Here is a 19030-nt window from a genome sequence, read left to right on the forward strand (position 1 = left end):
AAGTTAATGTGGAGTTTTTTTTGTGAAGACACATGATTGTAACTGTTCCCTCATTATATCTAAGGTGTGTCCTTTAAGAACGAGGTGGATCCGATTTTTCTGAAGTCTTTTTTTTCTCCACTTTTTTATGGTGTGCCTGCCATAGTTGCCCCCAAACTAATTGTGCATGAGGTAGAATTGTTTGTGTGTTGTTGATATTTTATTCTACCCATTCCGGATATTTTCGGTAGTTGAAACCGCCCATTATTATTGTGTTGCCCAGTTTGTTTGCGCCCCTAATTTCCTTTAACATTTCTGCATCCGTCTGTTCATCCTGGCCAGGCGGATGGTAGTACACTTGATTCAAGGCTCTCGTTAATATACAATGCTACCCCTCCACCAATTCGATCCACCCTATCACTACAATATAATTTGTACCCCGGTATGACAGTATCCCACTGGTTATCCTTCTTTCACCAGGTCTCAGAGATGTCTATTATATCTAATTTTTCATTTAGTGCAATATATTCTAACTCTCCCATCTTATTTCTTAGGCTCCTGGCATTCGCATATAGACATTTCAAGCTATGTTTGTTGTTCCTATTTACATCGTGCTTAGTACTTGACAGTATTAATTTGCAATCTTTTGTCTGATTTTTATTTAAGGACACCTGAACTACTACGGTCTCTTTTGCAACCTCACTATCAGGATACCCTATCTTCCCTGTTTTGGTGATATCTTTGAAAGATACCTTATCTTGAACCATGCACTTTTTGTGACTGTTGGCCTTCCCCCTGTTTCTAGTTTAAAAGCTGCTCTATCTTCTGCTATTGGAATATGTCTGCATGTCAGACCAAATGGCAGAGGGGTATCTCTCCTTCCTTTTCAATGAGTGGTTTGGCTGTCCTTGCTTGCGCAAGAAGGTTTTCCCCCTAGGCATCCTTGGCGTTCTGGTAAGCTCTGTTTTTTTTTTCCTGCTTCCTGTTTGTTTTTGTTTTTTTTGTTTGTAGCAGTTGAGAGCACCATTGCTTGCCTATTTGAAATACTGAGCATTCCAGGCTGCACTATACCTTTAAGGGGCGAAGTACTTGGAACCATTATTTCTGTCTCCTTCCACTCGTGAATGGACATAACCCATTGTTCTGGACTGGTCTGGTATGATTAAAGGAAAGAAAATTATCAGGTAAGAACATATTGTTTCCATATAAACTAATCTCTTTGAAGGTTACTCATAAATAACTGGAAAAAGTCCATCTAGTATACCTTTTAAGAATAGCCTCTTCATATAAAATATCACAACAAATTAATGCTATAAAATAAAGTAAAGAAAAACTATTAAAGTGATTTAAAGTGTGATATCTCCTAATTTTACTAATTCATAGCCTACATTTATATTTAAACTTTATATTCCATAAACCCATGTTAGTACCAATTGTCTCTCTCTCTCTCTTTTTTTTTAATTAACCAAAAGAGAATCTGTGTTCCGTCTACTTGTATTTGCTAATTGTTAGACCGTCAGATGATTTTTGACAAGCTTCTGATTTAGGTCTTATTTTACTAAACTGCACTAGTGATTCCTGCGGGCAAATGCAATAGGCTGCAGTACATTTGCCGCATCCAGAATCACTAGCACGGTTTAATAAAAGAGGCCCTTAGTGATACAACTGCAGCCTCTTCCTCAACATAACGATTGCATACCTGATTATGGAAAATATACAAAGCAGATCGTTAATGGATAAAAATGATTTTAATAATAAATTAGAATATGCATACAATAGCCCGACACAGGCCGTGTTTCGCCCTACTGGGCTGCTTCAGGGGCTACAAAACAAAATAATAATGTCGGGCTATTGTATGCATATTCTAATTTATTATTAAAATCATTTTTATCCATCAACGATCTGCTTTGTATATTTTCCATCTTGGAGCTTGCAGATCGTCTGCCCCTTTGTTTCCTTGGACCCTACCTGATTATGGAAATAATTATTTTCCAAACATGAACTGGATGTTTTTTCCATAGTTGTTGTGCTGCCACTAAAAATGCCGCGCCATAACACCCACATGAGTAATATCTCAGCATGAAAGGAGCTGTAGCGGCAACTGTACCAACTGTTGCTGTAAAGTATGACCTGCCACATATCTCAAAAACCTATGCTGTATCAAATATCATCTTTAGCAGTTTATCAAATAATAATAAAAAAATGTTGTGGAAAGTGGGTACAGACAACTAAGACATAGATGGCCACAATAGGAGGCCTAAACTACAAAGTTACATTTAAATTGTCTGAGCCTCTAATGGCCAAGATGGTTAAAAAATGTATTATCTAAACCACAGCAGGTGGGTGCCTCCAGCGGTTGCAGACTTCAGCATCGCACATAGTGAACAATTTATATCTGCTGGAATGCTAGTTTGAAGTAAGAAGTTTTGAGAGCAGGCTTGAATTTTTGAAAAGACATCTGAAGACATCTGTCTAAAGGAAGGCTGTTCCAGAGTGTAGGAACCTGTAAACTAAAATGAGTGTCTGGTATCGTCTAAACAAATATTAAGAAATGAGTGGAAAACCAATAGATTTTGACTGGAGGAGTGGAATGGAGAGCTCTGGAGGGCAAGTAGGGAATAAGATGGCGAAAAAGAAATGGGACTTGGCCAGATTAGTGAACTTAGTGGACAATAGTATGAATTTTAAAAGGGATATGATAGGAGCTGGGGAGTCAGTATTCTTTATGTAGGAGTAGAGAGATATGGTTGAATTATGTTTCCGACAGGTAGGACTTTTAAAGCAGTGTTTTGAATTTATTTTTCCAACAGAAAGGACTTTTACAGCAGTGTTTTTAATTAAACTGAGCCTTTGAAATTGGGAAAGATTTATTCCCTGCAACAGTGAATTACAATAATCAAGATATGGAAGGACTAGAGAGTGTAAAAGTAGATGCAGCGATTTCTAGTCTAAATGGTCTACCAGAGTGAAAAATGATTTTTTTCACTACAGTTGAAACATGCAAATTCATGTAAATGGCAACAAGAGATCAGGATCAAGGCTGGAGTGCACCTCAAAAGCAACTCCAGGGAAGTAAAACCAGTGCCAGGAAGACTTCTACGATCTGTGCCCCAAAAATGGCAAAGAAAAATTAAGATTATGACAGATTCAGTTGAATCGACGGATATAGAATCCAAAACCCGAGAAACATTTTCGTGATACTGATTACCAGAAATGTATGTCTCTGCTAGTATTTCTGTCTTCAGCAGCACAGAGGAATCTTGTCACGAAGGCTTATTTTTGTCATGGATGGGCTTTATGGGAAAAAAATATATGGGTTTTTTCCAGATGTTTCTAAACAAACAATTTTTGCTGCTGAGGCCAGGGGTTGTACAGATGGGAACTATATATTTTCTTCAGTTTTCATGTAAATGTGTGGTTAGATATTCTTAGATATGTTTTCTTTTCTCCATCCCAGTTCTCCGCCTTCCTAGAACTGTTGAGTTAAGCTCCATTGTTGAAACTGCTTGACTTTGTTTAATTTAGATTATTCTGGTTCTAGATCTTATCTTGTTTTTGCCTTAATTTTCTTTGCTATTTTCTTTTTCTGGAAAAACTCCTGTTTTGCTCGTGAAACTGGCAGTACTTTTTTTTTGTTTAAGGCTTTCTTTAAATTTGTTTAGTTTTTGTATTTTTTTTTTCTTTAAATACTTTAATACTACTTATCACCTTATTGCTGTACAAGTAAATTACTTGGGGCCCTGTTTACTAAGGTGCGTTAGTGTTTTTAGCGCGCCTTCACTTAGCACGCGCTAACCATGTAGGCGCCTATAGGGATATTGTAGGCACGTACATGGTTAACATGCATTAAAAACGTTAACGTGCCTTTAATGCTGCTTAGTAAACAGGACCCTAGTTTTGTTATGTTTAAATTGCATTAAAAAATCAGGACTATGTATGCATATTATACATATTCAAATTTGTTTTCCATATTCATTGCCTTCACATGCGTAATGTATTTAAATATGGTGTCAGTTTTTGGCGGACTGTTGTGTTTACTGTTCTGCCACGGCGTTCACAGTGCTTTCTCTTTGGCTGTCCGATTTTTTTTGGAGGTACAGCTACTCTGTATGTATAGAGCCATGATTCTGACTATTACCACTTTCAGTACTGGGAACCTATCCATAAGCTTTTGTGTTGAACACATTCATTTAAAGCTATCAGCCACATAAAAAAAAATTAATACGTTTTTCACTTTATCCATACTTCTGATACCATTATCCACCTATAGAACCATGATTTTAACTATTACCACTTACAGTACGGGAACCTATCCTTCTTTTGTGTTGAACACTTTCATTTAAAGATACCAGCCTCATTTACCCACATAAAAAAAACTTTTAAATAGGTTTTTCACTTTATCCATATTTTTGATACTATTATCACCTATAGTATCGGGAACTATTTGTGTAAAACATATACATTCATAGTTCCACGTTCACAGCTGCATTTGGTCTTTTTTTACTGGTCAGTTTTTTTTTTAAACAGCTTTAATGCATTCATATATATATGTATTTTTTATGTTTCAACTATTTTATTGATAATTCAGCATGTTAAACATATCCAACAAGTTCAATATTGCAAACATTAAATTAGAACATGCTTCATAGGAGCAAGATAATAATAATAATCATCAAAATTTTTCAATTTTCTCCCCTCTCCACCCAACCTCTCCCCTTCCCTATTCCGACGATATAGTCCCAGCTTGAAACATGAAATAGTAACATTATATACCAGCCAGGCTGGCCAACAACTCAAAAGGTATGTTGTGCCCATGTAATCTTCTTGAGTTTAAACCCACCCCAACTTTGAAGCCTCCCCTCCTCTATTACTAACCTCCCCCCCCCCCCCCCCCATCTGTACCCCTGGAGATCTGAATTCTGAGGCCCTCCCAAGACCATAGCGAGAGCTGCTTATCCAGTTTTTTTTCTCCAACCCCTCCCCCCCCTTTATGTTCCAACCTTTTTATTAACAAAGGCACACATATTCATTTCTTCAGCAACCATTAACAAATGTAGCTCATAGTGTCGCGGTTGGGAGCCAACAGATCCAGCCAACCATGCAACCAAATGCACCTTTCCTGCTCCCTCCCTTACTCTTACCCAGCCCCCTTCTCCCCCTCCACTCTACTACCCCCCCCCCCCAAAGCCATAGCTGCTCTTCTGTGTATATATAGTAGCAGGAAAAAGGAAAAAAAAAAAGGAAGGGGGGGGGGAGTCTCCCTCCCTCCACCCCGGCCCAAATCCCCACCCTATCTCCCTACCTCCCATTGCCCTAGTCAGCCCCTGTATCTGTACATATATATGTATTTTTTTATATGTGCAATGGCGTCCACATTCGGCGGCCAGATAATGCTTACATGGACTGTTTCACCTCGGCAACTGAAATTTAACACATTTCTCTCTGCTTTTTGCAAGTCTCCCTTTTTGCAACTACATTACATATTTATCTTAAATATTATTTTCTATACTTCTTTTCGGATCTGGGTATTATAATTTTGTTCAGTTGGTATAGAAATGATAGTTGACTTTTTAGTCCCACCAGTACAGTTCCCACTTTTGTGACCTGATAGATTCAGATTCCTCTGGTTAATTTTTTCTCTGTTTTAGATGGGCCTTCACTATTACTTGTTTGATATATTTTTAGTTTTATATCTGTTTTCATATGTATTTTTCTTTTTCTGTAGCCCATAGCAAAGCTCAGATCCTTCCTTTGTGCACCAGAAATAGACTTTTTAGCACATTTTCAAGCTCAGAGGTATGTGTTTTAGATTTTTCCTCTCTACATCAATGGTTGATTTTCACTGCCTCTTTGATGTACCCTTAAGTGGGGTGTGCTCGAGGGTGTGCTTCCAGGGTTGGAGCAGTGGCTGACGGGCAGACCAGTATTGGGGCTCTGGCATCCTCCCTGCCTCCCCGCTGCCGGGAAAAAGTGGCACATGCCTCCAGGGGGAAAGAAACAGCCCTGTGCTATTCTCATGTGGAAAAGATAGTCTTTTACAATTTTGTTGAAGATGCTGCTGCTAGTCACAGAAAGGTCCATTTGGATGAAAAAACATGCCAGGGCTCAAGTATGCAGAAGCCGTCCTTGCCACCTGTGAGCATGTTCTACTAGTTCCACACTTCACTGCCGTGGTCAGCGATCTCTTTGCTCAGGCACATCTTGTTTCTTCCCTTCTCCTACTTGCAGTAAAGAAGAACTGTCAGGATCGACAGCTGCAGACCTCCTGTTAAATTTTCCACAGTAAAGGTAGAGGCTGCAAATGTGCATGCAAAGCAATGCAACTCGGAAAACGGCTGTGCATCGTTTTGCATTTGTATAGTAATTATTTCATTACAATAGCTTTGCATACAATTTTTGTTAGCTGCTACCATGACAGGAAAAGAGCTTGCAAAACCCTTTTGTGCATGTCTCGCTGAACTCCATGCTCACTAAATCAGCTAGAACCAGTGTAAAGCCCACGTTGCTGGCTCGTTAGGTTTTGTGCATCTGGCCCTAAGTTGGAAAATGTAAACCTATGTAAACATAAACCTCTTCCCCCAGCAATACAGCACGACTTTGATCGTACTGGACAACACGCAATCTTCATCCTTCCCGACCCTCCACATATACCTCATACGATCACATTTCAACCTTGTACTTCTTATCAACCGATTGAGCAAACACCTTTGACGGTACTATGTAAGCCACATTCAGCCTGCAAATAGGTGGGAAAATGTGGGGTACAAATGCAACAAATAAAATAAAGAAAGAAACCAATATTACTTTCTGTACACTGAAGGAGATCTAAGTTGTCTATTCCTTATAATGAGCTTTATCTTTTATACACTTACAATTAAATTTCACAGTTGTCAAGATTGAGAAAGTTAGTATTTTATTGTTGAATTTTAAAACATCCAATTTAAATTTTACAAAATCAGATTTTTAATTTTCTTTTTTTAAATTATTAATTTATTCACCCACTTCTCATTTGAGTTTTCTGCCAGTCAGATGAGCTTGATTTTTTTTTAAAATGTAAAGTAAGGTGGCTTTTTTTTCCTTTCTCTTGTTTAGGAGTACTTTTCGTCAGGGTTTAGTTGTTGGAAGCAAACCTGTAGTTCACCCAGTACTGTACTGGCTCCTTCAGAAGACTAATGAGTTAAAGAAAAGAGCTTACCTGGCACGGTTTTTAGTGAAATTAGAAGTTCCTGCTGAGTTTCTTCAAGATGATACAGTGGCTGATACCAATAAACAGGTAAAGATTTTTTATTTTATTTTATTTTTTAATTTCTCGTGCTATTTTTATTTTTTTGCTGAGTTTGGGAGGGAGTTTTGGTCATTTCTCAAGGGAAATGCCTGGTGGCTGGATTCAGGGCTCATGGTCACAGGTTGCTAAAGGACTGTCACTGAAATAATCGGAGTTGGCATGTTACTGGGGAGGTGTGGCGGAAGGAAGAGGCCAAAGGTGGTATAAAATAGAAAAATCACTGTTGATGCAAAAGAAGCCTTATGGCGATGAATCACTTTTCTGGTTCTGATTGAAATTCAGAGCTAAATGAGAAGGAGGAACCTGTCAGATCAAAAATGAGAAGGAGGAACCTGTCAGATCAAAAATGATAATCTCTGTAATATGGGAAGACTAGTAAAAAAGCCCCGTTTCTGATGCAAATGAAACGGGGGCTAGCAATGTTTTCTTCTGTGTGCATGTGGGAGTGTGTGTGTCCCTGCCCTCTCTCCCCTCCCCCCTCTGGGGCTAGCAATGTTTTCTTCTGTGTGCATGTGGGAGTGTGTGTGTCCCTGCCCTCTGGCCTCTCTCCCCTCCCCCCTCTGAGTCCTTCACTGTTACAGAGCCAGCGATTTGATTTCGTGCTGTGCTGTTTTCCTTCACTGACTGTGTTACAGAGAGGGCGGGGCAGACACTCATAGGGAAACCGGATATCTCGCCCCCTTCACACTTCCGGCTGGAGGCTTCATAGAACATTGGTTTTGCCTTTTATATAGAGAGATTCTGCCTAGAGGACTTCCATAATTATCATTTTTCTTTGTCATTAAGGACCAAAAACATTCTAAGACTGAGCTAAATTGCCCAAAAATTAGCATGATGGGAAATGTAGCTTAATATGTGATGGAATTTACTTTGCTTTGTCTGTGTATTGCTGCTCTTCCAAGTAATTGGTATGGAGAAATTATCTCTTACCTGATAATTTTCTTTCCTTTAGTCCTACCAGTCCAGAACCTGATGGTTATGTCTGACAGAGAAAGTAGTTCTTTGTGGTTTGCCCCTTGAAAGCACTGTGCATTCTTAGAATGCCTATAGATTCAAAATTGTAGCATTGCCCAGGATCAGTTACTTAGTATATCTATGCCGTATCTTCTAAGCTGTACCATATAGTGTGTTGTTATGAAGGAGGAAAAAGCCTCAACAGACTCCTGAACCTCAGCTCAAGGCTTATCAGTGTTCACCGGAGTTCTATCTGTCATCACCGGCTTAAAAAACCTCCTCTCCCTATTTTAAGTTCTTTATTGAAAGTCAAAACTTGTACTTATCTTAGCTTTGACTAGACGCTGCTCTTGTGATGCTCAGTCTTTTCTTGCCACAAGAGCAGCGTCTAGTCAAAGATAAGTACAAGTTTTGACTTTCAATAAAGAACTTAAAATAGGGAGAGGAGGTTTTTTTAAGCCGGTGATGACAAATAGAACTCCGGTGAACACTGTTAAGCCTTGAGCTAAGGTTCAGGAGTCTGTTGAGGCTTTTTCCTCCTTCATAATAACACACTATATGGTACAGCTTAGGAGATACGGCATAGACATTCTTAGAATGCTCAATATTTTGAATGACCAACAATGATGCTCATGTTCACACTTCCAGTCAAATGATGCATCAATTTACCTTTACCAGCAAGGCATTGTTGTACTGTACTGATCCACAGTTCCCCAACTGGATCAGGAGCTGTCCAAACACCAGTTTTACTGGTTAAATGTTCATTTACCCATTACCTTTACCAGCAAAGCATTGCTGGACTCTGTGGACACACAGTTCTTCGGTTGGGTCAGGCAATATATTAAACTCAGATGAGTAAAGACAGAGAAATTGTAAAATAGAAAATAAAAGAACAGTTTGAAGTGGAAGCACTGAGGGCAGACTTCTGGACAGGTAAGACAATTTCTCCTTCTTTAGTATCCATACCAGATCAGCCCAGAACCTGTGGGGTATAGCAAAGAAGTCCTGACACTGGGTGGAACTTGAAACTCCTGCTAGTATATGCACTTCTACCAATAAAGAGAATACTTGAGTGTATAGAACAGAAGAAGGCTTAGAGTACGTTCCACTTCAATTGACTATAGTCCTTGGATCAAACTTCATCCACTAAGTGCTCAGAAAAATTCCAAGAAGAGGCTGCCTCTTGCAGTGTACCTTTTGGGTATCTTTGTAAATCTTAATTGAAACTTTCCCCATGAAAGAGGCCCAAGCAACATATCTGCAAGTGTTCCCATTATAGCCTTCTCAAGTGGAAGAGAGTGGGGAGGAAAGAAGAGGTTTGCCAAGTATTAAGCATCACTCATATGCATAATAATTCAAAAGAGAATTGGAGCTGCACAAGGCTTCCCAAGCCCAAAAGAGGCTAAGTAATTCACATAAACCTTCCTTTCACTCTAACAAAGGGAAAAAAGGAGAATAAATGGTCTGGCACATGTAACAAACCAGCAACAAGTGCTGGTGAATTTTCCACTTATAGGCAGATGATCAGAAGCCCCAAACTTCTCAATGATTCGAGGCTGGTCCACTCTTCTCTTCCTCTAGTAGGGAGAAGTGGGCCAAAATCACATCAGACTAGTGGGTTCTCGACTGTGTTGGCTGTTCTGTCATGGGTCCTAGAACGACTCATACATTTGTAGGGATAGGGGAAGGGTGGGAGTATTAATGGTTTGTGTATTGAGCTGATTGTTATCTTTGTTTATTGTGACTGTAAATGAGCTATTTGTTTTCTGGAAATTAATAAAAATAAAATAAACAAGTAGGTTCTGGATATTCTTACTGAATCCTGATATCGTAGGCTTGACGGTAAGGGGGAATCAAGCATGAGATTGCTCTCTTTGCAGATGACATCCTATTATATGTTAAGTGCCCTGGGTTGTCTTTGCTGCTACTATTGAAGGAATGCTCTATTTTTGGATCCTTGGCAGGGTTCAGGGTTAATTATGATAAGTTGGAAGTTTTGGAAATAACTCTGGACCCCAATGAGGAGGATCGTTTAAAGCACAGCTTTCCCTTTCCATGGGCCAAAGGTGACTTTTGGTACCTTGGGGGTCGTATACCCAAGGATCTGAATCTTTTGTAATATTGCAATTATGTCACCATTTTGTGTCAGATACGGGCAGACTTATCGTGATGGAAGGAAGGTTGGTTATCGTGGTGGGGTTGTATAGCAGCAATAAAGATGAATGTCCTCCCAAGATTTCTTTTTCAGTTGCTGGCCGTCTTGGTCCCTCATCTTCAGTGGGATTTCCAGCCGGGGGGAAGAGTATCGCGACTCTCTAAAACAATATTATATCAAACCATACAATTAAGTGGTATGGCAGTTCCCAACATGTTATGTATTATTGGGCCTCTTAGGTGAGACAACTTGTAGACTGGGAGGCTGAATTTCTACTTCACCCAAGTGCTTAATCTCTAATCCTTTTATGAGTCATCTTTTTCAAATATTGCATACACTATAGACCAGTCTTGGACACAGGGCTAGAGTGTAGCGCCTATTCAATTTTATCCCACTTTTTGGTGGTCACAGGGTCAGGGCTCCTTTTCTACTTGGGAACAAAAGGGTTTGCCCCGCTTCCATCACTTTGGATATGGGTGAGGTGGTGTTATTTGAGGAGTTATAGGAGCAATATCAGCTACAATTTCATGTCCCTGACACCTTCAAGCACGCCGTAGTCACACCTCTCCTCAAACAACCATCACTTGACCCTACCTGTCCCTCCAATTACCGCCCCATCTCCCTCCTACCCTTCCTCTCCAAAATACTTGAGCGTGCCGTTCACAGTCGCTGCCTTGATTTTTTTTCTCCTCTCATACCATCCTTGATCCACTTCAATCCGGTTTCCGCCCTCTTCACTCGACAGAAACAGCACTCTCTAAAGTCTGTAATGACCTGTTCCTTAGCATCCCTCCGGACCGGACCAGGATTGGACTGATGGGTTGTGCTCGCCTACCAGCAGGTGGAGACTGAGAAAAACCTCTGACTCTAGAGAGCCAATAGGAGCCCTGGCCATGTGACCTTAGCCCCAGTATTTTCTCAGTCTCCCAGCAGGTAGGAAGTGAGCCCATTAGTCTCTCTCCTTTTCTCTTTAGATATTACAGATATTTGTGATAATTCTTTTGTGCCTGGAATCTTATTTAGAGGCTTGACAGGGTTTCCTTTCTCTTCTTTCTTTGACAGCCTCGGGGGTGTTAAACTCGGGTGTCTCGAGTCCACCCCCCTTCCTCCCCATCTCCCTGGCTTAGCAGGGAAGGGCCGTCCCTTTCTCTGGAAAGGTGTACCGTCTTTGGGAGAGGCAGCCACTTTTAACAGGTAGCTGCTTTAAAAGAATTAAATCAAATAAAAGTAAATTCAAAGAAGCAGCCTTTCTTTCTTTCCCCAGACTTCTAACGAGCAGGCAGCTCCAGTGTTTTATTATGATTGAGGGGTTATAAAAAAAAAAAAAAACAGAAGAAAATAATTCAGTATCTGTGACTTTAAACAGCGATTTTTCTCGTCAGATTTAATTTCCTCCATTTTCTTGCGTTTTGGCGGCGGCAGTTTAAACAAATGAAAAAAAAAAAAGAAAGGTGCGAACCGCGTAAGCGCGGCCACCTGTTTTTTCCGATATGGCTTAAAAGTTCAAACAGCTGCTGTCGGTCAGCGTCGCGCAGTTCACGCAGCCGGAACATGTAAATTTTGCTCTCCCTTCAAGGTTTCTTCGGGTCCGGTGCTGCCTCCAGTTTTTTCGGGGCCTTTTTCGCCGGCTGTTGTTTCTTCGCCGTTCCACTGGGCTCCGCTTGTTCGGAGGTGTCGGGCGCGCTGTCGACGATCGCCACAGGGCCAGTGGAGCGAACGGCGGCCATTTTGTTTCTCCCTCCATCTTATCAGTCGGGGATCTCTCTGCTGAAGGTAAGGCTGCAGTTCATAGAGCAGTTCGGCTCCAAGATGTGTACACTTTTGTATGTGCTGAACGGCGTATTCTAAAATGCTCTTCACATCAGCAGGCAATATTTGGTTGAAAGGGGGCTCCTTTCATATATGGATATATAACAAGCTTTTCTTCTTTTAAATTTCTATGTATCATGGGGCTGTTAACACTAGTTTTTTCTGGTGCTCAGTCATTTTTCATTGCCTGGTGGAAAATCTGCATCTTATCATAATATCATAATTCATTTCAAGCATTTTCCTCAATAGCTGTAGTATTATACAGTGTTTTAAGAACTTTAGAAACTTTCTCTATAGGCATAGAGTAAATTTCTGTCTTTCTCATTCCCTGGTGAATAGGACTACATTGTCTAAGAGTCAATTGATTGGTACTTTGCAATTCTGACCATAATATCTTAGTTCCTTTCAAGCATTTTACTCCATGCGTATGATGTTATATAGTGTTTTAAGAACTTAACAGACACTCTCAATGGCTGTAGTGTTACACAGTGTTTTCTTTTTCCGACTTTAAGAAGCCTTCTCTAGAGGCATACAGTATAGTGTTCAGATGCCATGGGGATATATCAGCTCTTTCATATTCTCTGAGGGACAGTCCTGTCTACCAAGCTCCCAGTCACTCAGCTGCCTTAGCAGGCATGCTTTATTCATGTCTTCCCTTCTTTTCCAACTGCCTTGGAGCCTCTTATTTTTCATTTTAGCTTTCTTCTGGTTTTTACAGGACATATGGTCACTTAGAGAATAAAGTCATCCTTTCACTTAAAGATAGTGGACGGTCCTCAAACCATCTACTCGTGTTTGTCACTACTCTATCAGTTCAGCATTGGCAGATTATAAACATCCTGGTTTGGTCCAGTATGCCTATACATACCATCTGCTATGTCTTCCTCTTCCTTAGAGACCTGATGTTATATCAAGCTTTCTTGAATTCAGATACAGTCTTGTCTACACTGCCTTCACCAAGTGGCTGTGGCACAACTTCACTTTTTTTCGTTACAGGTAATTTCCAAGTTTGTCCTTTTTCATTTTCATTCTATGCGCCTTCACTCCAGAGTGTTCTTTCAATTGGAAGGGGATTCACTCACTTCCTGTGTATTTATACCATAGGTACATAAGTATGGTTATGCTGGGTAAGGCCTAAAGTCCATCAAGTCCAGCATTCATATCTAATGGGCATAGGTACATAAGTTTTGCCATTCTGGGGAAGCTCAAATGTCCACCTTTCTACAGCCAGAACAGCATTAAAGAAAAGAAAAAAAAAAAAACCAAAAAAAAAAAACCTCTCACGAGAGTATCGAACAGAAATCTCTGCTCCAAAAGCAAGGCTTTGCAGTAATTCTGCAAACTAACGCATACAATATTTGCCATGGCTGTTCACCACTAGAAACACCGGGGACCCTGGGCCTAGGTTCGGTGTTTTAACCTGAAACAAGCTCAACATTCATATCTATTGGGTGTGAGTCTGGTACTACTACTACTACTTAACATTTCTAGAGCGCTACTAGGGTTACGCAGTGCTGTACAAATTAACAAAGAAGGACGTTCCCTGCTCAAAGGAGCTTACAATCTACCTCTCAGTGAGGGAGGACGCATGACCGTGGTACGTGGATTAGTGGTATGTGGATTAGGGAGATCCAAGAAATTACAGGCCGGTGAATCAGACGTTCATACTGGGACAATTTTTTTCTGTCCGGAGCGTACTACCATAGCTGGTGGACTCCTATATTCAGAACTTTCTATATTCAGAACTTACCCAACTATGGAACGCCATAGAGATAGGGTTGGAGTTTGTCGCCCTATTTAACTGGTGTCCTTGGTCACCCTTCCTCTTCTCCTCAGGATCCAGAGAATGGCTAGTTTTTTGCTTATGCATTAACCGGTCATTTTCAGCAGTACTCTCTCTTCCGTTCTTTTATAGATCTAAGAGGATGTTCATTGCGCTCTTAGGGTCATTTCATTCTTACCTAGACGACTGCCTAATTGGAGAAAGTCTTATCAGCAGAGTTCTCAGGTCACGCACCGGGTGTTGCATTTCTTACAGTCTCTAGGTTGGGTGGTGATTGTAGCCAGGCCTCTCATTTGATCTCTCATTTGATCTCTCATCAGATATCTCTGATTTTCTCTTTGTTTAGTCAGGTTGGCGCACAGTCTTTTGTCTCCTCTGCAAACATCCCAGTTTATATTTTTCTTGGTGACCTTGGTCCTTCGGCCATTTCCTCGCTCTATTCTGCAGAATGCAATTTTACTTTCTAATGCCCAAGAAGGAATTTTCCTTCATCCTATTGCGAATCTCATGGTCATCAATCGCACTATTTAAGTGTCATCTAGTTATCTCAAAAACCTTAGTTCTGTCATTGGGATGCTTCGTGCAGTACACTTTTTGGCAGAAACTTGTTTGTATATATTTTTTTTCTGGGGGACCTCAGCAATTCGTTTTACCTTCGGGTGAATTTTGTTTTCCCTACTGACAAACAAGGCGGAGAGAGCTATGTTGGTCCTTGCCATGGCAATGGGTTATGTCATCCGCCAAGGAGGAATTAAGAGTATACTCTTGAGTTTGTACTCATTTTTTCTTAGTTGTGTCACCCTGCATTTAGGTGAATGGACTCTCATTTTTTCAGCCTTACTTCCTCACTGCGACACTTCAGGGCTATCTTTTTTTGCCTTCAGGCTCACGAACATTTCTTGCTTCTTCCGTTCAGCAACAGTCTTGACGGAGACAGGGACAGATGCCAACGTCCAGCAGGGGTTTTTCAGCCTTCTTTATGCGTTTCTTCCATCATCTCACTAGGTGTTTACGCAGAACCAAGGCACCCTTCTACATCCGGACCCCCAGTCACTCAAACTTATGGCGTGGTTACTGGGTCTGCAACATCTTTGATATTTTCGCAGGAAGTACTTCAAGTTTTAATTGCTTCCAGACAGAAATCTACATTAAAGTCCTATGAATCAAAGTGGCGACGGTTCACTCTGTGGTACTCCTCTCGCCACTTCATTCCACAAACAGTATCCATTTGCATGTTTTGGAATATCTTCTGCATCTTGCGAAATCTTGTCTGTCTTACTCATCCATTAGAGTTCATTTGGCAGCTCTATCAGTGATGCATGATACTGTTGACAACCGCACGCTTATGCAGCATCCACTGTCAAAGCGGTTTCTTAAAGGAGTCCTGCACCTGTACCTCCCGCTTCGTCCACCAGCTAGGTGAACTAGGTGAACAGACTCTTAAAGTTCTGTTTTCTAGTAGCCATAACTTTTTCTATAAAGTTTCCTCTTCAAGCAGTGTTTCCCAGTAGCCATTGCAGCAAGTAGATCTATGTGTGGAATACTTCTACGGTTGGTAACTTCTTTTCGGTCTGCTGTAGTTTAAAGTTTTCACCTTTCCCAATCGGTTTTTTCTTATTGGTTTTGTCCTTCTAGCCAGTAGGCGTAAAAGTTTTTCATTGTTTCTAACCCGCTATATCGCGAAGGATCAAGGAAATGAGAATGTCTATTTCTCTTCTCGCTGAGAGGGCAGTTCCACAGCGTATTACAACATATTCCACAACTTCAGAAGCGGGCTCTATTCTTACTATGGCGATTTTTGGTGCTCTCGGTGCACATTGGTAAGTTGGCAACTTAGTCCTAGTTTCATTTTATTTTGCTCATTGGGACACACTACATGTTAGTTGTCGCCAGGTGGCCTATGCAGCATGAACATTTCTCTGCAGTTTTCATAGGGTCCCTCCCTTCAGATTACTGCTTTGGTACTTCCCATCAGTCCAATCCTGGTCCGGTCCGGAGGGATGCTAAGGAAGGAGAAATTAGATCTTACCTGCTAATTTGCTTTCCTTTAGTCCCTCCGGACCGGACCAGGCCCCTCCCATGTTCTCTCTACTCTTTAGCTTCTTTTATTAAGTAGGAAGTGTATTCAGTAGGAAGTGTATTCATTCCTTTACGATTCGTGGAACAATACTATATATATATACAGAACTTTACGTGGTCTATACCACTTCTCTGGTGGTTGCTGGTGAGCTCAATTGCTGGAATCTATCTATAAAACCTTAAATACGCCATACCACTTCTCTGGTGAGAGTTGCGGGTGAGCTATATTATACGTGAGCCATACCACTTCTCTGGGGAGAGTTGCTGGTGAGCTATATTACATGTGAGCCATATCGCTTCTCTGGTGAGAGTTGCTGGTGAGCTATAGTACAAGTGAGCCATACCACTTCTCTAGTGAGAGTTGCTGGTGAGCTGTAATACATATTGGGCCATACCACTTCTCTGGTGAGAGTTGCTGGTGAGCTCTGATACTTGGCATTGCCGAGTGCTTTGTGGCTGCTAGGATTCCATACGGCACAGAAGGTCTTTCTTTCTTTCCTGCTTTGTTATTCAAATACTGAGGCTAAGGTCACATGGCCAGGGCTCCTATTGGCTCTCTAGAGTCAGAGTTTTTTCTCAGTCTCCACCTGCTGGTAGGCGAGCACAACCCATCAGTCCAATCCTGGTCCGGTCCGGAGGGACTAAAGGAAAGCAAATTAGCAGGTAAGATCTAATTTCTCCTTCTTTGCCAAATCCAGAGGCCACTACTCCTTCTCCATCCTCCTTGATCTATCCGCCGCTTTTGACACTGTGAATCATGACTTACTTCTTGCCACACTGTCCTCATTTGGGTTCCGAGGCTCTGTCCTCTCCTGGTTCTCCTCCTATCTCTCCCACCGCAACTTCAGAGTTCACTCTCACGGATCTTCCTCCACCCCTATCCCCCTATCTGTTGGTGTTCCCCAGGGATCGGTCCTTGGACCCCTTCTCTTCTCAATCTACACCTCTTCCCTGGGCGCCCTGATCTCCTCTCATGGTTTTCAGTACCATCTCTATGCTGATGATACCCAGCTATATCTGTCCACACCAGACATCACCGCAGAGACCCAGGCAAAGGTATCAGCCTGCCTATCTGACATTGCTGCCTGGATGTCCAACTGCCACCTGAAACTGAACATGTCCAAGACCGAGCTCATCGTCTTTCCACCAAAACCCACGTCTCCTCTTCCTCCACTTTCTATCTCAGTTGATAACACCCTCATCCTCCCCGTCTCATCTGCCCGCAACCTCGGAGTCATCTTTGACTCCTCCCTCTCCTCTGCGCATATCCAACAGACTGCCAAGACCTGCCGCTTCTTCCTCTTTAACATCAGCAAAATTCGCCCTTTCCTCTCTGAACACACCACCCGAACTCTCGTCCATGCTCTCATTACCTCTCGCCTTGACTACTGCAACTTACTCCTCACTGGCCTCCCACTTAGCCACCTATCCCCCCTTCAATCTGTTCAGAACTCTGCGGCACGTCTCATATTCCGCCAAAACCGTTTTACTCATATCACCCCTCTCCTCAGGTCACTTCACTGGCTTCCAATCAGATACCGCATTCAATTCAAGCTTCTCCTTCTTACCTACAAATGCATTCAGTCTGCTGCCCTTCACTACCTCTCCTCTCTCATCTCCCCCTATGTTCCCGCCCGTAACCTCCGTTCACAGGACAAATCCCTCCTCTCTCTACCCTTCTCCAACACCGCCAACTCCAGGCTCCGCTCATTCTGCCTCGCCTCACCCTATGCTTGGAACAACCTTCCAGAGCCCTTAAGCCAAGCCCTCTCCCTGCCCATCTTGAAGTCTTTGCTTAGAACCCACCTCTTCAATGCTGCATTCGGCACCTAACTCTTACCATTCACTAAATCCAGACTGCCCCAATTTGACCGCCCCTATCGGACTGTCCGTTCACTTGTCTCTTAGATTGTAAGCTCCTTGAGCAGGGACCGTCCCTCTATGTTAATTGTACAACGCTGCGTAACCCTAGTAGCGCTTTAGCAATGTTAAGTAGTAGTAGTAGTAATTTCATGACTTATTTCCGTATCTGCAGATAAAACACTACATGATACCTCAGGGTTGGTTGATGGAACATTCAGATGATTTTGTGCTTTTGAATAACCTGTGGCTAGCTATAGGAAAACTTAAACAGCAACTTATTTATAGATTTGTTTTGTGGTAATGAGTTAAAACGATATAAGTTTATGACTCAGTGAGAGAAGTACATAAGGCTTCCGTGTGTGTGCTAATGAAAGAAAATGCTTATAAAATTGTTTCACGATGGTATCTAACACTGGTACGATTAAAAGCCATGTTTCCAAGCATGGGCACTGATTTATGTTGGAGGTGGAATTGAAAGGGGGACCCTTTTCCATGTTTGGTGGACATGTTCTGGCAGAAGGTTGAACTCTCAAGTGGATTAGGACTTGCTATTGAATGCTGCCCAAGCATATTTTCAGTGGGGGACAGTATTTATTTATTTATTTATTTATTACATTTGTATCCCGCACTTTCCTACTCAAAGCAGGTTCAATGCGGCTTACATAGTAATAGGGAATACAGCAAATTTGTTAGAGAAGGTATAAGTTAAGTATAACAGAATAATAAAAGGGATACATAGGTAGAGATAGGCAGTGGAGAGGGGAGTAGGATGGGAGAGATATTCTGGGTCAATGACGTAGTCGCCTGGGTATGTATTGGGTAGATGGGTTCATAAGATTAGTCTGGGTCATTTGGATAGGCTTGCTTGAATAAATGTGTTTTCAGTGCTTTCCGGAGGGTAGATAGTCGTAGATTGATTGGATAGGTCTGGGGAGGGCATTCCAGAGTTGGCTGCCTAAGAAGGAGAAATTCGATCCAGAGTAGGTTTTGTACTTGTCCATTGCAACTGGGATAATGTAGGTTAAGGTAAGTACGTGAAGTTTCAGACATGTTTCTGGTTGGAAGGTCAATCAGATTGAGCATATAGTCCGGTGATTCACCGTGGATAATCTTGTGGATTAAT

General features: G+C 41.5%; 1 protein-coding gene across 1 annotated transcript in view; it reads left to right on the forward strand.

Moving 5' to 3' along the window:
- The window catches only part of LOC115459059 (intraflagellar transport protein 81 homolog), a gene marked incomplete at its 3' end in the record, with an annotated part of 67292 nt that overhangs the window by 28569 nt on the left and 19693 nt on the right, over positions 1 to 19030 (forward strand). Inside the window, exon 4 of the mRNA XM_030188923.1 lies at positions 7072 to 7252. Coding sequence (XP_030044783.1) covers positions 7072 to 7252 — 181 coding nt within the window. The remainder of the gene's footprint in view (positions 1 to 7071; positions 7253 to 19030) is intronic.

The sequence above is a fragment of the Microcaecilia unicolor genome, unplaced genomic scaffold, assembly GCF_901765095.1.
Source record: "Microcaecilia unicolor unplaced genomic scaffold, aMicUni1.1, whole genome shotgun sequence".
NCBI lineage: Eukaryota > Metazoa > Chordata > Amphibia > Gymnophiona > Siphonopidae > Microcaecilia > Microcaecilia unicolor.